This window comes from Geotrypetes seraphini, chromosome 9 (assembly GCF_902459505.1).
Source record: "Geotrypetes seraphini chromosome 9, aGeoSer1.1, whole genome shotgun sequence".
Classification (NCBI taxonomy): domain Eukaryota; kingdom Metazoa; phylum Chordata; class Amphibia; order Gymnophiona; family Dermophiidae; genus Geotrypetes; species Geotrypetes seraphini.
Genome location: NC_047092.1, coordinates 156421500 through 156437831, shown reverse-complemented (window position 1 = coordinate 156437831; position 16332 = coordinate 156421500). Strand labels below are relative to the sequence as shown.

General features: G+C 44.4%; 1 protein-coding gene across 5 annotated transcripts in view; it reads left to right on the top strand.

Annotated features, from left to right (window-relative positions):
- The window catches only part of LOC117366595 (glutathione hydrolase-like YwrD proenzyme), a 120314-nt gene that overhangs the window by 90828 nt on the left and 13154 nt on the right, over window positions 1–16332 (top strand). For all 5 annotated transcript variants that reach the window (XM_033958132.1, XM_033958133.1, XM_033958134.1 and 2 more), the window contains 3 exons: window positions 4789–4970; window positions 14775–14870; window positions 14957–15169. In XM_033958132.1, the coding sequence (XP_033814023.1) occupies window positions 4789–4970; window positions 14775–14870; window positions 14957–15169 (491 nt within the window). The remainder of the gene's footprint in view (window positions 1–4788; window positions 4971–14774; window positions 14871–14956; window positions 15170–16332) is intronic.

Sequence of the window (16332 nt, the reverse complement as noted above, 5' to 3'; positions counted from 1 at the left end):
CCTCGATACTGAGATTTCAGGGCGGAAGAGGGCAGGAGAGTCGGCAAAGACAGTAAGCGACTGGTCCTCAGCAGTCGCTTCATTTCGGATCGGCAAACCCTATCACCCTGAAAATGATATTTGTTTCTTTATTTTTTTTACTAACTAGCTAGCGTGGCTGGCAAATTAGCATGCGCTATTACACGCATTAAACTGCTAACGCGGCTTCATAAACGGAGCCCTTAGTGTGCACTCTACTGCAAATCTTGTATTTGGGCTGGAGCTGAAAGAAAGGGGGTTGATGCTGGGGCTAGGAGAAGAGGGCTGGGCGAAGGCGACTGGGAATGGGAGAAGGGGGGGGGTGTCATTAAATGGAATTCACCTAAAAAGCCACAATTTGATTTGTAATGTGATAAATCCCTATTTTTCTGTCCTTGGGAAAGTACCTAATTGTCTTAGAAATAAACCCCTACATCTCCAAATGCTAAACAGCTAGGATCAGAAGCCCTAATTATATGACACCTTTCTTTGTTATGTTGTAATTATGAATCATGCTTTTTGCATTATTTGCATTAAAGAGCCATGCTACAGTGTATTTAAAGTATGTTCACATTAGAAATTAGTCTCAGCTGCCTGATGTGTTTCACAAAAGACCAGATCCAGCCATACTTTTTGGTCCAGGGCAGTGCACAGAAGGGGTTTGGAGGTTTGTCCCCAAATGGACTTTATTTGAAAGTATCAAAGTTCCAAAGGTACACTAAAATCATCCACATAAAATAATTCCATCCACATAAAAGTAAATCATCCACATAAGAGCCTTAAAGGACCTAGTCCGCTAGGGATACAGGACCCAACACGGTCCGCGTTTCGTCTTCTTCAGGGGTCCCTGGGGGTCCTATAAAGGTGAGTACGTGGTTTTCTCTGGATTTTCTTCTTTGTGGATATTTTGGAGTCAATTCCTTTTGTTTTTTGGAGGTTTGTCCACCTTATCAGTAAACTACTATATAGGCAAGCTGTATTTCCATATTTGCATTCAGCAATATGTATATATATATATATATATTTTTTTTACATTTACAAATAAAAAAGAAAATATAAGCTCCCTCCTAAAAAGATGGACCTACTTTTTATATTTTATCCTTATATTTTGTTAGGTATTTGCCATCTCTCTGCTGAATTTTCAGGAGTTGGATGAGAAACTTAGGGCTCCTTTTACTAAGCTGCGCTACCGGTTTTAGCACGTGCTTAGCGCTCGCTGCAATGCCACACACACTAGACACTAATGCCTCCATTGAGCTGGCATTAGTTTTTCCACGTAGCGCAGGGGGCAGCGCGCGCTCATCTGCAGCGCGTGCTAAAAACGTTACCACAGCTTAGTAAAAGGAGCCCTTAATAGGATGATTCATCCTCATGAATGTGTTTCCTTCCCATATTACTCACTCTGCCACTGTTTTCATTTCGGCAGTAACTGGGACTTGAAAACAGTATATCGGTTTTCAGCTTGACTTCAGTAGGATCGTCACTATTTGCAACTCTTTCAGCTTCCTGCCTAGTGTCTGCTAGATGCTGTTTGATGAAGAAGATCCAAGAAAACTGAGAACCACTTTTAAGAAGCGACACCCCCCTCCTTTGTTTTTCCCCTCCCCCCCTTACCTTCCTTTTATTTTTATCTCGATGCATGGAGCAGATTTGCATGCCTGGCACCTCCATTATATGCTGATCTCTCTCATGCATATTCATTAGGTCTATCCTGAAAACCCGACTGCCTGGTGTTCCTCCAAGACAGGGTTGGGAACCACTGATCTAAAGTACCTATGGAGGTGTGATTCCGGTGCTGATTTTTTAGGCGCTGGTAGTCACTTTGAAACTCACCCCCTCTTCTGATGCCCCTTTTATCTCGATGCTCTTCTGATGCTCTTCTGAAGATCTTCTCAAGGGTAGATGCCTTGACCATCTTCCTCTGTCACTGGACAAGGCAAAGCTTTGGTCTTCCAAAAATAAGCTACAGTGAATCTAGCTGCATGCACCAAAGGCATTATAAGTTAATCCATTGATTTTGACAATTCCTCTCCATCCCAACACCCAAAATAAACATATAGATGGAGTCACCTCAATTGACACACCAGTAATCACAACAATTTCACACCTGAAATCTTGCAGAAATCATAACTGCCCCCACAAACGAAAGAATGCCCCTTTTGCAGCCTCTGTAAAAGATGAAATATCAATTACTTCTGCAATGTGTAATTAGATCTCCTGTGTGCGGCTTTTAGTCCAGTTTTCTTACCTACAATATTTGAAACTTCTTATTAAAACCTAAGCCTCAACACAAAACTACCAAAATGATTTTAATCCATAAAACTTCAGAGAACCAAACCAGAACTTACTTAAACACAAACCAAACTTTACTGGTTATACACAAATTCCAAGCAGAATACCAATCAATGACATCAAAAATTACCTTTACACAGCTGTTCTGACTAAGGAGCCTTCCCAGCTGTCAAAATGACAGTTTAGAATCTTCATCTGTACTTTTCGCCACGAGGGCCACATTGGCTGCTTCAGCACTTTTCAGCGGGCTGAAAAAGGTAAATAACTCTAGATATATGAGTTTTATTGAAAGCAGAAAATTTTATAAACTAATAATAATAATAATAACTTTATTTTTTCTATACCGCCATAATCTTGCGACTTCTAGGCGGTTTACAGTGAAGAGAGCTGTACAATCAGCGAATTACAAGGTTAAGAACAGGTAGGAAGTCACTGAGTAGTCAGTGATTACAGGTTACAAATAGGTTACAGTATAATCTTAACATGTTACATCAAAGGGGCTGGATGGTCAGCGAATTACAGAATACAGATGGTGAGGAAGACACTGAGCAGTCAATAACAGAGTATGTGAGATTAAATGATCATATATTAATGACGATGAACACTACCAGCAAAGTTTCATATTTTCACTGCACCACTGCATGTATTCTTATGGACAATTAACCGAAACGACTAGTAACGAAGTCGAACTTCCAGATTAAATTTAAAGATTAGTCACAGCGCCAGAGCTACCTACAACGCCGTGAATTGACACTGTCGATTGAGGCCGAACATGTATGAAGAAATATGGTGAAGTGTACAATTACGATTCAGTATTAAATAAAGTTGTGAATAATATTAATATTAACATAATATGGAATATCAGTATATTTTGAACACAATTTTAATTAATTCATTTGAAATCTATCAGCACCACGTGGGGTTTGTTTGGTGGTTTGTTTGTTTTTTGCAGATTCTCATTGGAAAATTAGTCCTATTGGCGCATTTCCACACAATTCGACCGTGAGCTGGTTAAAATCATATTACAGGCCGGATGTGGCCCGTGGGCCATACTTTGGAGACCCCTTAGCATTGGGTGGCACACTAATGCTGGTGGTAATGCCTTTAACACCAGCATTGGGTTCTGAGCATTGGTCCATCATTGAGCTCCAGTCATAGGAGCCAGCTCTGTACTTGAGCACCCCCAATATTTAGCAAACTCCTTGCATGTTTTCAGGGAGGGGTGATTTTAGTTGAGTGCTCCAAGTCCAAGCAAGTGCATGTCTCATTCTCACTTGTTTGCTTTGTGTGTCTTAGAGAAAATGTGGAGTTACCAGCGGCGAGACTAATGCTTCGAGAGCCATTTTGGAGTGTTTACAGGTGCTTCCCTTTTTTTTTTTTTTTGGAAGGGCAAACTTTCTGCAGTTTTGTGTGATTAGTGTTTTTCACTGACATTTGCCAAGTTTCCAAGTTTATTCAATATTTGATTAATTGCTTATTTAACATTCTAAGCGATGTACATAGTATAATAATAAACATAAGTTAATAGAGGGAGACTGACAATTTAATTTAAAAAACTTAAGACAAACATGGGATACAAAGGGAAAGGAGAAGGGGAAGAAATACAATTTTGAGAAGGTTAAAGAAAACATATATGGTAAACAACATTAGGAAGGAAAAACGAAGAGAGGCAAGAGTAGTAAATATAATGAGATCTATAAAAAGCTTTAGTCGGGTCGTACGTTCTGGTTAACTCAGCTGTCAAATGCATCTTTAAAAAGAAAGCATTTGAGCTTACTTTTAAATCTAACCAAATCTAATTCTTCTCGAATATTGATTGGAAGTAAATTCCAGGTTTGAGGTGCTGTGACGGAAAAGATTGAATTTCGCCGTGTATTTATAATTTTTAAAGAAGAAACTGTCAGAAGATGTTGATCAATAGATCTAAGCAATCTAAGTGGAGTATAGGGGATCAAAACTCTGTAAATAAAAGAGGGAGATTTACATAGAAGACTAATAAGTTTAATTTGTAGGTTATTCGATGGGCTACAGGGAGCCAATGTGCTTCCCTGAGTAGTGGAGTAACGGGATCAAATTTTTTTGCTTTTTTAATGAGTTTTATAGAAGCATTTTGTATGATCTGTAAACGACGGATTTCTTTTAAAGCAATACCTTTGAACAACGCGTTACAATAATCAATTTTCAAAATTACCAAAGAATGAATTTGCACATATTTTCAACTGCACTCACCTATAAAAGCAGCCTTTCTTACAGACTGTTATGTCAGCTACAGGTGAGAGAAGTTGTTCGTCCTACCTGGCTGATTCGGGCCTATGATTTGATTTTTTTACAGAATATCTTGGGTTGTTGACTCTTCTGTTGGATTTAGTGAATATAGCTTCTACTATGCTTATTCTATAGTGATTGCAAGTTCTCTGGTTTTGCTTTATGCTTAGATTCAGCCATTGACATTCATTTGTACAATCTCTCTTCCTATAGTACCATATTTGTTCCTGTATCATCTCCCTCCATGTTTTTACGTGTCATTGGGCCAATCAGAGCCTCAGGCCCCTCCCTGGTGCATCCCAAGATGCACCGGGGAGGGGAAGGACCATTTTGGAAGACATGGGCCAGCTGGGTGGAGGGAATCCGCATCCCTCAGGTCATGCATCTACATGGAGGTAAGGAGGGAGTGTCAGAGGTGGGGGGTGTTGTATGGCAGTGGGGGAGAATGGGCATCTCTCCCGCTGCAGGGGGGGGGTGTCACTTGGCAGTGAGGGAGAGGGGTTGTTTGTGACTTTTTTCCCTTATGGTGTTCCTCTGCTACCCAGATCACCTCTTTTACCCTTTGTAGTTGCTTCCTAGGGGTGCTGGCCTCACCCTGCCCCCCAGTGTTTTAACATCTTCTTAGCAAATACACCTACAAGTCAAACCTGTGGTTAAGTTTTTTTGATAAAGGTATTGTGTAAACACAATAATAGTTCAAGAACACTGAAGGGATTTCCACAGGCTCAAAATAGAACTCCTGTTTTGTGTATGTTATTGCTGACAAGACATACCAGTCCGAGTTGTCAAAACACATGAGGACTGTGAAACATTGCAGGAAGACTTTAAGATGTTTGAGTACCTGACTATAAAACCGCTTAGATAACCTAGATAGGCGGTATATAAAATCCTAATAAAACTTGAAACTTGAAAGAAACTAGAAGACTAGGCATCTAAATGGCAGATGACATTTAATGTGGGCAAATGCGGAAAGAATAATCCAAATCATATTTACCTTATGCTAGAGTTCACCTTAGGAATCAGCACCCAAGAAAAATATCTGGGCATCACTGCAGACATTATGCTGAAATCTTCTGCCCAGTGCATGACTGTGGCAAAAAAAAATAAATAAATAAATAAAATCAAGCAGGATGCTAGGAATTATTAGGGAAAGGAATGGTAAATAAGACTGAGAATATTATAATACTTCTGTATCGCTCCATGGTGCATCCTCGCTTTTTTAAGTATTGCGTACAGTTCTGGTCGCCATATCTCAAAAAAATATAGAGCAGAATTAGAAAAGGTTCAAAGAAGAGTGACCAAAATGATAAAGGGGACGGAACTCCTCTCGTATGAGAAAGGACTAAACAGGTCGGGGCACTTCAGCTTGGAAAAGAGATGGCTGAGGGGGGTATTTAAAACTCTATCTACGAGTGAACCATCATTTATAAATCGGATGCTTATCCCGTATAACTTATCACGCACTCTTCGATCTTTAGCGCAAGGATTATTGGCAGTCCCTTCTTTAAAAGTTGGAGGCACCAGACGTCACGACATGTTTTCAATAGTGGCCCCCCAAACTTGGAACTCCCTACCACAATACATAAGAGATGAAAAGGAACTCAGTCTCTTTAAAAATAAATTAAAAATTTTCCTTTTTAAAGATGCCTTTAGTCTCTAAAATAAACATAATTTAAGCAGTGTAGCCAAGTCATCCCTCCTTATGTTTTTTCCTTGAATGTTCTCTTTTCCCAAAACATTTTGTTACGTTTGTTTATGAGTCTGTTTTTTATCCCAGGACAAGCAGGCAGCATATTCTTAACACATGGGTGACGTCACCGACGGAGCCCTCGGTACGGACCTTTTAACTAGAAGTTTCTAGTTGGCCGCACCGCGCGTGCGCGAGTGCCTTCCCGCCCGACGGAGGAGTGCGTGGTCCCCAGTTTCTTCGTTTCCGCGGAGCGAAGAAGACGCGTGTATTTTTTCAACGGCCGTTGAAATCACTTTTTGCCTTCCCGCTCGCGCTTTTGTTATATTTTTTTTCTTCCTCTACCTTCGGGTTTCCTTTTTCTTTCAATTGCAAAAAAAAAAAAAAAAAAAAAACTTTGATTTTTATTGTTTCTTTCGTTTTTGCCCCGGCGGGGCCTGTTGCCATTATACAGGCCTCGGACTTCGATTTTGCGGAGGCTATCTTCCCCTTCATGCCCCCGCAGGTCGGTTTTAAGAAGTGCCAGCGGTGTGCACGCCCGATCTCCGTTTCTGACCCACACAATTGGTGTTTGCAGTGCCTGGGTCCGGAGCATCGGGCAGATTCCTGCACCCGCTGTGCCACTTTACAAAAACGTACTCTTAAAAACCGAAGAATCCAGCAAACCCTGCTCTTCGGCTCCGAGTCGGCGATGGATTCATCACCCTCAGCGGCGGTACCGCAGAAATCGGCACCGTCCAGCTCGACACCGACCGATCCCGCATCGGCGCCACTGGCGCCAGGTAAGCCGGCTAAGAAGCCTTCCTCTTCCCTCGAGCGCCCTCCAGCTACGGTGACGACACCGTCCATACCGGCATCGCACCGGTCCCGTAAACGCTCCGCCCCGATAACGGTGAGTGCCTCGTCATCGGCCTCCTCATCGCCGGGGCGTGGAGCGGCATCCAAGGAACCGAAGAAAAAGAAAGCGGTTCCGATGCCACCCCTGGATGACCGTATCTCGGCCATCCTACAAACTCAGCTTCAGGAGCAGTTGAAGAAACAGCTTGAACAACTGCTACCCTCTATCCTGGCACCGCTCCTTCCGGTACCAGACCGGCCCGAGCCCCGCACCGAGCCCCCGGTGTCCACTCCTTCGGTACCGGTAAACACCTCGATGCCGATCCTTTCGGCACAACAACTTCCTGATGATCCTGTGGTTCATTCTCGAACCACAGTGGATCCTGCTCGGCACCAGGCGGTACGGCACTCTTCTCGGGACCGAGAACGACGCCGATCGTCCTCCCCTGGTGCCGTTTCGGTGCGCTCTGGTAAATCTTTGTCCAAAACTCACCACACCGCACCCTCCACCCCGGTGTCCCGACACGCACCAGAGGTCAGGGATCCGGATTTATGGGAGGAGACTCCTCTCGGTACCGAGGAGGATCCCTCCTCATCTGATGAGGAACCATCGGCGCCTGATGCCTCCTCTAAACCTGAGCAGTCCTCTTTTTCTAAATTTCTGAGGGAAATGTCTGCTGCTCTGTCACTTCCCCTTGAATCTGACTCCAAAAAGTCCCAAGCCTTTTTAGAAGCCTTAGACTTTGAGCAACCTCCTAAAGAGTTCCTCAAACTTCCCGTACATGACATCTTACGGGAGACATTCTACAAAAATTTGGAAAATCCCCTCACGGTACCGGGAGCTCCCCGTAAACTGGACAACCTTTACCGTGTCATCCCTATTCCAGGATTCGACAAATCTCAATTGCCCCATGAGTCCCTTCTGGTGGAATCCACCTTAAAAAAGACTCAGGGCTCCAGTGTCTATGCCTCTACCCCTCCTGGCAGAGAAGGTAAGACCATGGACAAGTTTGGCAAGAGGCTTTACCAAAATGCCATGCTTGCCAACAGGGCAAACAACTATTCCTTCCATTTTTCCTTTTATCTCAAACACTTGGTCCAACAGCTGTCTGCCCTCCAGAAGTACCTTCCTGAGCGCAAGGTCCCGCTATTCCAGCAGCACATATCTGGCCTTCTCCAAATGCGCAAGTATATGGTCCGCTCGATCTACGACTCCTTCGAGCTCACCTCTCGGGCCTCTGCCATGGCTGTAGCCATGCGTCGCTTGGCCTGGCTCAGAGTCTCCGACCTGGACATCAACCACCAGGACCGCCTGGCCAACGCCCCCTGTCTCGGGGATGAGCTTTTTGGAGAGTCACTGGATTCCACCACCCAGAAACTCTCCGCCCATGAGACTAGGTGGGACACCCTAATCAAGCCGAAAAAGAAGGCTCCACCTGCTCGACCCTATCGGCCTCAATCATCCTACCAGCGGAGGTTCTCAGCCAGGCCACTCAATCCGCCTCCCCAACAATCTCGGCGACCCCGTCAACAGCAGCACCATGCCCAGGCTCGGTCTCAGGCCACCCAACCCTCCAAGCCTCCTCAGCCTGCTAAACAATCTCAGCCCTTTTGACTCTTCTCTCCAGGGCATAGCCAGTCATCCACCCTCGCTACCTCTTCCACAGCCTATCGGGGGTCGTCTCACCATTTTCTCAAGCCGTTGGGAAGTCATCACGTCGGACCAGTGGGTCCTCAACATCATCCGCCACGGCTACTCTCTCAACTTCCAGACTCTGCCTCCGGACAACCTTCCCGTAGAGTCTGCTTCAAACTCATCTCAAACCCCCCTCCTCCTGAGGGAGGTTCAATCCCTCCTCCTTCTCAATGCCATCGAAGAAGTACCTCCAGATCAAAGGGGGCAGGGATTCTACTCCCGCTACTTCCTGGTACCCAAAAAGACGGGAGACCTCCGTCCCATTCTCGATCTCAGGGACCTCAACAAGTGTCTGGTCAAGGAGAAGTTCAGAATGCTCTCCCTTGCCACACTCTATCCTCTTCTTTCTCAACACGACTGGCTATGTTCCCTGGACCTCAAAGAGGCCTACACTCACATCTCCATCAATCCACATTCTCGCCGCTACCTGCGATTCCAGGTACTGCACCACCACTATCAGTACAAGGTGCTACCGTTCGGCCTCGCCTCCTCACCCAGGGTCTTCACCAAGTGCCTCATAGTGGTAGCGGCCTTCCTCAGGTCTCACAACCTCCAGGTGTTCCCCTATTTGGACGATTGGTTGGTGAAAGCACCTACGTCTCCACTTGTGCTACAGGCTACTCATCACACCATCTCTCTCCTCCACCTCCTGGGGTTCGAGATCAACTACCCCAAGTCGCATCTGCTTCCCACCCAGCGACTTCAATTCATTGGAGCAGTTCTGGACACCACGCTAATGAGGGCTTTTCTCCCCTCCGATCGCAAGCAGACCCTGCTCCATCTCTGCCGTCAGGTACTCTTGCATCCCTCCATTCCTGCTCGACAGATGATGGTCCTCCTGGGTCACATGGCCTCGACAGTGCATGTCCTCCCTCTGGCTCGTCTCCACCTTCGTACACCTCAGTGGACGCTCGCCAACCAGTGGTCACAGACTACGGATCTTCTTTCTCATCCCATCTCTGTGACATCATCTCTTCAGCAATCTCTCCAATGGTGGTTGAACTCCTCAAATCTTTCCAGGGGTCTACTTTTCCATCTGCCCCCCCACTCTATGATCATCACCACAGATGCGTCCCCCTACGCGTGGGGAGCTCACCTGGGAGATCTACGCACCCAGGGACTTTGGACCCCACAGGAGCGTCGTCATCACATCAATTTCCTGGAACTCAGAGCCATTTTCTACGCCCTCAAGGCTTTCCAGCATCTTCTCTGTCCTCAAGTCCTCCTCCTATGCACAGACAATCAAGTCGCCATGTACTACATAAACAAGCAAGGCGGCACCGGATCTCGCCCCCTTTGTCTGGAGGCTCTGCGCATCTGGACCTGGGCCACGGACCGCAATCTCTTTCTCAGGGCGGTCTACATCCAGGGCGAACAGAACTCTCTGGCCGACAATCTCAGCCGCATCCTTCAACCTCACGAGTGGACGTTGGACCCTCCGACTCTACTCTCCATCTTTGCTCGATGGGGCACTCCGCAGGTGGACCTCTTTGCAGCACCTCACAACCATCAGCTGCCCCAATTCTGTTCCAGACTCTTCTCTCCTCACCGTCTGGCCCCGGATGCATTCCTGCTCGACTGGAGGGATCGGTTCCTCTATGCCTTCCCTCCACTTCCTTTGATGTTGCGGACCTTGTCCAAACTCCGCAAGGACAATGCCACCATGATCCTCATCGCCCCTCGGTGGCCTCGTCAACACTGGTTCTCCCTTCTGCTTCAACTCAGCTCCAGGGAGCCCATTCCTCTTCCTGTGTTTCCTACTCTACTTACACAGCAGAATCAGTCTCTACTACATCCCAACCTGTCTTCCCTCCACCTGACAGCTTGGTTTCTCTCGGGCTGACCTCTCCGGAGAATCTATCTCAACCGGTCCGCCTCATTTTGGACGCCTCCAGGAAACCGGCCACTCTTCAATGTTACCATCAGAAGTGGACCAGATTCTCCTCGTGGTGTCTCCGGCATCATCAAGAACCCACCTCTTTGGCGGTGGAAACTGTCTTGGACTATTTGCTCTCGCTGTCCAACGCTGGCCTCAAAACCACTTCCATCAGAGTCCACCTCAGTGCCATCACTGCGTTTCACGAGCCTATTCTCGGAAAACCCCTCACGGCTCATCCGCTGGTTTCAAGATTTATGAGAGGGCTCTTCAACATCAAACCGCCTCTCAAGCCTCCTCCCGTCGTCTGGGACCTGAATGTGGTTCTCTCTGCCCTTATGAAACCTCCGTTTGAGCCTCTTGCCACAACTTCATTCAGGCTTCTTACCTGGAAGGTGCTTTTCCTAATTGCCATCACCTCTGCCAGGAGGGTTAGCGAACTGCATGCACTGGTTGCCGACCCACCGTTCACTGTTTTTCACCATGACAAGGTTGTTCTGCGTACCCACCCTAAATTCCTTCCCAAGGTGGTCTCAGCTTTTCACCTCAACCAGTCCATTGTGCTTCCCGTCTTCTTTCCTAAGCCTCACTCGCATCCTGGAGAACAGGCGTTGCACACGCTGGATTGTAAGCGTGCCCTTGCTTACTACCTTGATCGTACCAGAGCTCACCGAACATCCCCCCAGCTCTTTTTGTCTTTCGATCCCAACCGTTTGGGCCGTCCTGTCTCCAAACGGACACTTTCAAATTGGCTTGCTGCCTGTATTGCCTTCTGTTATGCTCGGGCCGGTCTCTCACTGGAAGGATCTGTCACGGCCCACAGAGTCCGAGCTATGGCTGCTTCTGTGGCTTTCCTCCGTTCCACGCCCATCGAGGAAATCTGCAAGGCGGCCACTTGGTCCTCAGTTCACACGTTCACTACTCACTACTGTCTGGATGCATTCTCCAGACGGGATGGACACTTCGGCCAATCTGTGTTACAAAATTTATTTTCCTAATGGCCAACCATCCCTCCTCCCTCTTTGTTAGCTTGGAGGTCACCCATGTGTTAAGAATATGCTGCCTGCTTGTCCTGGGATAAAGCACAGTTACTTACCGTAACAGGTGTTATCCAGGGACAGCAGGCAGATATTCTTAAGTCCCACCCACCTCCCCGGGTTGGCTTCTTAGCTGGCTTATCCTAACTGGGGACCACGCACTCCTCCGTCGGGCGGGAAGGCACTCGCGCACGCGCGGTGCGGCCAACTAGAAACTTCTAGTTAAAAGGTCCGTACCGAGGGCTCCGTCGGTGACGTCACCCATGTGTTAAGAATATCTGCCTGCTGTCCCTGGATAACACCTGTTACGGTAAGTAACTGTGCTTTACCCTCTTTTTACATAATATTATTTGTATGCTTTTTTAATATGTTTATATAACTCATTGTAATTCGCTTAGTAAATTATGGATAGGCGATTCATCAAATTAATAAATAAACTCGAAACATGAAACTTGTTATGACTGAGGTCGACAAAATCCTGAGTGGTATAGAATGGATAAAAGTAAATTGAATTTTCACCCTTTCATAAAGTACAAAAACCAGGGGACAGTCAATGAAATTGCATGGAAATACTTTTAAAATAAATAGGAGGAAATATTTTTTTTTACTCAAAAAAATAATTAAGCTCTGGAACTTGTTGCCAGAGGATGTGGTTAAAGTGGTTAGCATAGCTGGATTTAAGTAAGGTTTGGATAAGTTCCTGGAAGAAAAGTCCATAGCGTGCTATTGAGATAGACGTGGGGGAAGCCACTGTTTGTCTTGGATTGGTAGCATGGAACATTGCTACTATTTGGGAGTTATATAAGCAGCACCGGTGCTGGATCCCTATGGGATTATTGAGATAAGTGTCCTTCTTACTGAATGAGGAATAAACCGTAACCTTCCACCCAGAACAAGAAGAACACTGACACCATTCTCATACCCACCACTCAAAGGCACTCATCGCAAAAAGCTTGATGATAACCTCCTAGCAACACATGCAGCAAAATTCGAACCCTCCATCACCAGATGGTTAACCACGACATCTGACCGCAAAGCATTCCGTAAAGAAATCAAAACACTGCTGTTCAAAAAGTATAAACAATCTACCTAATCTCCCTCTCCTCTTCCCCACTTCTCCGACCAGGCTCTGCTCACTCCCTGGCACCATACCCTCAATCGACCAATAAAAAACAAAGAAAAAAAAAACAAACGAAAGGCAAAGAAAGCTACCTGAAACCTAAATTATCCTACCGAAACCGACTATCTACCAACGTATGGAAACAGACTACTTGCTATGTAATGTAATGTAACCTGACTTATCTTCCAATGTTATTAAGTCTTTACCCTCAATCTGTATTCTCCAATGTCATGTACCCTCCTGGAAATGTCCAGTTCTCTTCTTATGTAATCCGCTTTGAACCGCAAGGTACAAGCGGAATAAAAATCACTAATGTAATGTAATGTAATGAATATATTTATTTATTTCGATTTCTATCCCATTGTCCCCAAATAGCCCAGAACGGGTTACAGGTTTAACATACATGGTATATAGTTAACAGGTTACAATTTAAACTAATTTAGTCCATTTCCGATACAAGTTTTTTCTAACTAGACAAATATTTAGGGTCTAATACTAATATACAGTTTACTGGTTATAATTTATCCTGGTTATTCTACAGTACAAGTTTTATCCTAATTGACAGACAGTTTATAGGTTGGATTTGCCATAGTTATAATACCAGATTTTATCTTATAAGTGTTCCATAGGTGACACATAACCATTGTACATTTCTTTGTAGTTCATCAGTCAAGGGCAGGGGTTAGGTGAAGAGGTATGCTTTTATTGCTCTCCTAAAATTGAGGATCTGATCTGAGTTTTGAATAATTTTTGAACTATTATATTTGAAGAGGTTGCACCTTTTTTTTGCACATTCAACTGAGTTTTACATGCATCTGTAGGTGGTTGGAGGATAAGGTCAAATGATCAGGACTTGTCACACAGGACAAGGATCTGGAAAAGCATTGGGCTATACGAGATAATATGATCTGATCCGTGAATTTCTATGATGCCCTTTTCTCTTTTAATTCTCTTTTTTAGCTTGGTTTCAGTTCACATCAGCACTGATGATTGTACTATTGATCCAAGTAATAGACAAATAATATATATATTATGTTTAAATGATTTTTATTATTCCAGCAGTAAGAAGCAAATACAAACAGTAGTACCATTCAGGAAATAACATTTTCAACAATATAATCAGTTCCCCTCCCATCCCCCCCTCCCCAAGAATCCATGACCAGTCCAACAGCTGAGAGTGGGAATAAAATCTTAAAGATTCAAAAGTCTACTGCGAGCACGCGGTGTGAGGTCCTGCCAGAAGTGCTCCCACACCTGACAAAATTTGCGACCCGGGCCAAGAGTCAAGTCTCCCACCATGCGTCTCTCCAGTGTTGCGTGCACTATCATTAGGGATCTCCATTGTGCATATGACGGGGGATCACAGGAGAGCCAGTTGGTGAGGATGGCTTTTTTTCCCATCAAAAGGGCTCTGGAGTTAAATGCTGACATTCCCCTGGGTTTGGGCGAGGCTATATTATAAAATCCAAATAACGCCCTCGGTTGCGGAAGCCATCGCCTTCCCTACAAATGATATATATATATTTTTTAAAAAAAGGAATTGATCTGTAGATTTACCCCTCTTTTTTGCTTATTGTGATTCTTATGTGTGGGTATTGACTTTATTAAGACCATTTTTTAATGTGACCATTTGGGTTTCTGCCAGGTACTGAGACCTAGATCGGCCACTGTTGGAAAAAGGAAACTGGTCTGACCCAATATGGCTGTTCTTATACTCCAGGGTCTGAGAACAGGATGGTTTCTGTCTGCCACCACTGTGTTTTTTAAACAGCTGTATAATTTTAAAATGAGATCATAAAAGGGCCACTGTGTTTCCTTATTTTGCTTTTTGAATACCATGCACTGTGTCAGAAACCTAATGACGTAGAGCTGTTTAGAAATACAAAAATAAACTCTTTAATAAGTAATTGTTCTCATTTTTCCCCGCCCTATGTTTCACTTGTCAGCTTCCAGCTCTCCTAGTGGCCAGTCACCCTTGCTTCTCTCTGCCTTGGTATTTAGAAGCCAGAGCTAATGTTAACCGAAACAAGGTCCTCACCCAGGTGACTAAGAAACACTGTGTATTTAAGATGATGCAAAAGGAGCTGAACTTTCGGAGTCATTGTTACCAGGACCTTTTTACCGACAGGACAAGCTTGGAAGAGACAGCTCTATAACTGCAAAGATGTGTTTTGAAAAATGTGCTAAGGGCATTGGCTACAACCTCCTGGCACTTGCTCTGTTCTGCATCGTGGCAAACATTTTGCTCTATTTTCCCAACGGGGAGACCATATATGCAAGAAAGAATGAACTTACAGACTACGTGTGGTACTTTCACGGAATCGTTGGGGCAGGATTGTTGGTGAGTATTAGAAACTGAATCTTTTCTAGAGCTACTTTAGTAGTCCGTACAGTTGATTTAATCAAAATAATTACTTTGCCCAAAACTGAACAATTTGTGCTAAAAGCCTTCTATGAATAAGGAATTCCTGCTTCGATGTACTTTTCCTAGGATCTTTTTATTTGCTGAATTTTTTTTTTTTTTTTTTAACTGAGTCTGTATTTTAGGGCTCCTTTTACGAAGGTGTGCTAGTGTTTTTAACGCACACACCGGATTAGTGTGTGCTATAGCGGGCGCTAGCCGAAAAACTACCGCCTGCTCAAGAGGAGGCGGTAGCAGCTAGCGCGCGCAGCATTTTAGCGCGCGCTATTCCGCGCATTAAGGCCCTAATGCGCCTTCATAAAAACAGCCCTTAGTATGTTTTTAGTTGAATTTGTATTTTATGTACGCGCATTTGTAATCTGCCTAATTGATAGGTGTAATAGAAATTTTTTAAATAAATAAATTTCTTAAGCATACATCTGAATTTTTAAAGTTATATTGGAATTCTAAGAATAGTATATTGGAAGGCTATATAGAACAGAATGTTCTAAGAACCAGACCGTTTTAGGATTCTTTTTTTATTTTTTTCCAGCTGGAGAATATTGCTATGTGAACAAAAAATGTAATAAGATGAAAACATTCAAAGCAACTTCAAACGTCCAATCGCTTCTAGTATTTTTCTTTGAGAGAGTTAAGAAGTCTTATTTAACTACACCAGAACAGAAGTTAGGATAGTTGAAAGGTTTACCTGTGGGGTTTTTTTTTTTTTTTACTTTATTTAGTTTTTAATGCCAACAAAAAGTGCAATACAATTTATATACAAATAATAATAATTAACCAAGCTCTTATAATCAATCAGTATCTATACAAAAGATAAAAATTCCCTCCCCCATCCATCATTACCATCAGGAATAATACCAAAACAAAAGATAGTTGCCATGAGTTCCCATAGTCTCTCGAGATTGTGACGGGAACTCCCCACAGCCATTTCCTATTGGCGATCTACACAGGGCAGTAGTGTCGGAAGATCGCTCCTGCCCCGAAAGCCCCCTAGACCACCAGGTAAGGCCGGGACGCCAGGGGGAAGGCTAAACTGTGGGGTTTTTTTTCTTTTTTTCCCCTTCCCCAAAAAATTGCAAATA